General features: G+C 43.7%; 1 protein-coding gene across 1 annotated transcript; it reads left to right on the forward strand.

Moving 5' to 3' along the window:
- The first annotated feature begins 718 nt into the window (after window positions 1-718).
- LOC106587209 (uncharacterized) lies at window positions 719-3,199 on the forward strand. The gene is made up of 2 exons (XM_014175357.2): window positions 719-1,160; window positions 1,252-3,199. The coding sequence occupies exon 2, from the start codon at window positions 1,422-1,424 to the stop codon at window positions 2,277-2,279; it is 858 nt and encodes a 285-aa protein (XP_014030832.1). The 5' UTR covers window positions 719-1,160; window positions 1,252-1,421; the 3' UTR covers window positions 2,280-3,199.
- The last annotated feature ends 1,035 nt before the right edge of the window (window positions 3,200-4,234 follow it).

Consider the following 4,234-nt stretch of genomic DNA (forward strand, 5'->3'; position numbering starts at 1 on the left):
GCCCTCCTCTGGTGATGGAGGGTCCATTAGTCTGCTTATTAGCCCACCTGTCACCACTACGACACCATCTCACCTGGAGGTGCCTCCAGCACACTAATGTGCAGACCTATCCATGCCCCATCACAACAATACTTTGGTGCTAGAAGTAATGGCTCTATGCTTCTGTGATCCACATGTCCTTGATCATCATGAGGTTGTTTCCAACCTGGTAACAACATAACAAATCATCCATGAGAGACATGCACCTCAGTGGACTCATGATTGCTTGAACAATGAAGCCATTAACACCACATTATGTAAATGGTAATGGACAAAAACATCTAATAGGATAAAGGCTAAGTACAGTGCAATATAATGCCGCTGACTTTAACTGGCTCTTTGAATTATGTTTTCAATTATAACCTTGCTAATGTAATTCATTGTTTCACAGCCGAAAAATGCATTTTTAAAGCTTCACTGACTCTCTATTTCAGAAATCAGGTTTAATCAGTCATGTACATTGAACACATGCACTGAAACGTCCTCTAAAGAGATTGACAAAGTTGCCCGGGATCTGCGCTCGCTACGGCTCTTAAAAGGGATATAACCCCCCCTCCTCGCCATGGCAGGTTTCCATTGTGGAGGGAAAGTGTTCATCTGAGATACGAAAGGCCTGTGCCTTTAAGAGGGCTGTCCCCCCTTTTCCTCATGCTCCCCCTCAACCACACAGAGTAGACACTCCTCCTGCGAGCATTTGTGAAGCAGCTCCTGTCCCTTACGTCTCTTTGTGGGGAAACAGAGGGCACACTTTCTAGAGCATAACTGGAGACAGAGACACAGAGTTCCAGGCAGGACGCCCAGGGTTCCAGCCTACAGCCACCCCTGGCCCAGCCCTGCAGGGGGACAGCTCCCCCAGAGCACCTTGGCCAAGAGGTCAACGAAAGGAGAAGAGACGCTAATCAACTAGACCGTCCCAGAAAGTGAGATGAGAGTTGATGATATGAATGATATGAATCCAACTGATCAATGTGGGATCTGAACCCTAAGTGAGAGGTGTATTGAGTGTGCTGTATAAAGTAGCAGTTCTCTTGAAAAGTTAGACTGAATCATCGAAGTATCCAGGTTACAAGGATAAAAGCTCATCAAGAGAAAACAAGAGAAAGGACACTTCAGCTGAGAATGTATGCATTTTCAAGGTTTTCTTATTTTACGTCTTGAATTGCCCCATTTGTATTCTTAATTCACCACCCAGCGTTTATCTTGTTTTTTCAGCTGTCTGTAAAGCAGCATGAAAAGACTCCATTGAAAGCACTTTCTGCGAGCCGGATAATATTACTTTCTATAGCCTTGAAAGAATACGAAAACAATACTGTGCTGGATCCCATATGAGTAAGAGGCTCTGACTGGACTTATATGATTGGAGAAGATACAGGAGTGAAGAGATGTATTCCGGCTGTGGAGTTGGAGTGGCCAGCATTCAAAGACAGTATCAGGTCAGGGACTCTGTCAGACCATACACCGGACCTGGAGGGAATACACAGGTCCCAATGGAAACCGGTGTGACCCCAGCTAGGTGCCCAGTATATCAGGTTCAGCCTTACAGTGGGCAGCCCTCCTGCACTGTGAACAGTGTTTCCAACACACAGCCCACTCCGGTGCCTACACCTCTAACTCCACCTCCCGCCGCACTCAAACCGGGCCAGGGTGGGTTCAAGAAGGTGTGTCGCACAGAGGAGGACAGCCCGTGCCCCTTCCCAGGATTGGCCTCAGGAGTGCTGGAGATGCGTGTCAAGGAGGGCAGTAAGATCCGTAACCTCATGGGTTTTGCCATGGCTCGCATGCAGGGGGATGTCAGTGGTGTTGGGGTTAGTGGAGGCGGTGGCCTGAGGCAGGTTGTTTTCTCTGGGTCAGGTCGTGCCGTCACCAAGACCATCACATGCGCTGAGATCATGAAGAGAAAAGTGGGGTCTCTGCACCAGCTGACCAAGCTGCGCTACAAGGGCGTGAGGGAGGTGTGGGAGAGCCACGAAGGGGGGGCATCGGAAATGACCGTTCACAGGACCGTCCCCTCCATCAGCATCCTTTTGTCCAAAGACCCCCTGGACCCGCAGGAGCCTGGCTACCAGCCCCCTGAGACCCTCAGTGCTCTCTGGGAGGACAGAGACGGTGTGGATGCCCTACAGACAGCCAGCAAGAGACCTCTTGGTCTGTCCCCATACAGTAGTTTCTCTGAACCTAAGAGAGTGTGTCTGGGTCTGGACGAGGGGACTCTGGCTTTGTCCAACCCCCTGGCTAACTGAACTGGTATCAAACAGTCGAGTGGGAAGGATCAGAGGAGTTCATTCTGCACTGCCCTCCACTCAAGCACAGCGCTGAAACAATCAGAACATTCACTCAGACAGAACCGTGCTTTCTGAGGACAACTGAGCACCCTGTCCACCCCATCCTCCAGAGGTCAGTCAAAATAGGACCTGAAAGCTTGTCTTTGTAGATACAACATTTATTGAACCCATTTCTCAGCACAATCAATCGTTCGCCTTTGTGCCCAGAGATACTTAATGTCATCATACTATATGTCACACTGTAAGAGCTTAGACATGACAGCACACTTATCACATTTTAAATTATCAACACAACAAAACACAGAGCGACCAATCACCCAAGATCCCAGATTTCTGCTTTCAGTAGACTGACAATACCTTTTGAACATTGTAGTTCTGTTTTCCTAATTATATCCAACAACTGCAAATCTGTTCAAATGCACAAGGTAGGTCCACGATATTGTAATGAATACACAGAATATCTACACTCCCCTACGTATATATTTGGACAGGGAAGCTAACATGTTCATTTGGCTCTACACGCCAGCATTTTGGATTTTAGATCAAATGTTTCATATGATGCAATAGTAGAGAATGTCACCTTTTAATTTGAGGGTATTTTCATACATATCCGTTTTACCATTTAGAAATGAATGCACTTTATGCATCTAGTCCCCCCATTTGAAGGTGTCATAAGTGTTTTAACAAAGGCACTTATAATAGTCTACATTTTATACACTATAACACAATAAGTGAATTTGTCCAAATACTTATGGCACCTTTAAAATGGGGGGACGATATACATAAAGCACATTCATTTCTAAACTATCCATAATATGACAAATGTATCATGTTTTCAAATATCCAAACATTCAAATAAACTATATGCAGGAAAAGCCTTTTTTGTGTATTTCTATCCCTCAGACTTGCCTATAGTACTGTACAAAGTCCAGATTGAAAAGGAAATCACAGCGTGCTGATGTGTTGATAAGAGTAACGGGAGTGAAATTTGTCTAAGAGACAGCTGATTTAATGACATGGCCACTGATAAGACGCAGCTCCAGAACCAAGCAGCCTGACAGATGCTGGGGGCTGAAATACAAGGACAGATTATCATTAAGATTACAACACTACATTGCAGCACACTAGAGAAAAGGATCAAAACTAGGCTTGATATAACTAAACACAGTCAGTGTCCCACCAGAATATGAAACCATAGCAGCAGACTCAACTCCATACCATTACTACAGTGCTAGGGTTCACGTAGAGAATATCTTATGCAGTGTTTGAGAGTAGTGAACTACATGTAATTCAACAAGTAAGTTAATTACATTTGTTAGTGGAACTCAATTCAAATCTTGGTAGTGTGTTTAGTAATTCATTACTTGTGTAGCTAACGAACTACACACAAAATAAATATTGGTAGGCAAGTAGTAGGCAAATTGGTAGGCAAGAATTTCCTTTCTTTTATGGCATCAGACCTGCCTAATTCTCACTTGTAACAGTTTTTGTGTTGAATAGGATAATTACACATTATGTTAAAGGAAAATACCATCTTTGGGTATTTGCAAAACATTTTGGAACTATATCAACAGTGGGCTAATGAAACAAATACCAAAAGATTGTTTTTGAGAGGTATTTTACTTTAACATCTGACTCCAGAGTGATATGTTATTGCAATTTGTAGTATGACATTTCAGATATGATCATTTAGTCTGGATGTTTAAAAAATAAAAAAAACTTTTGCGTTATTCCACCTTAAAAAAGCACAAGAAACACGATTCACCATTTATTTTCATCATGAGCAAAAGCTATTGGTTTTCTACCCAAAGTTGCAAAGAAAATGTTGTGATCTTTTTAATAAACACAAGAAACAAGCAAAATGGATAAAAGGGTGTGGCGGCAGTAGCAGGAACAGTGGCATCTAGTGGGCA

The sequence above is a fragment of the Salmo salar genome, chromosome ssa26, assembly GCF_905237065.1.
Source record: "Salmo salar chromosome ssa26, Ssal_v3.1, whole genome shotgun sequence".
Lineage (NCBI taxonomy): Eukaryota > Metazoa > Chordata > Actinopteri > Salmoniformes > Salmonidae > Salmo > Salmo salar.

What these genes read in the sequence shown, in the direction of transcription:
- LOC106587209 (XM_014175357.2), top strand. Translation starts at nt 1,422, where the DNA reads ATGTATTCCGGCTGTGGAGTTGGAGTGGCCAGCATTCAAAGACAGTAT.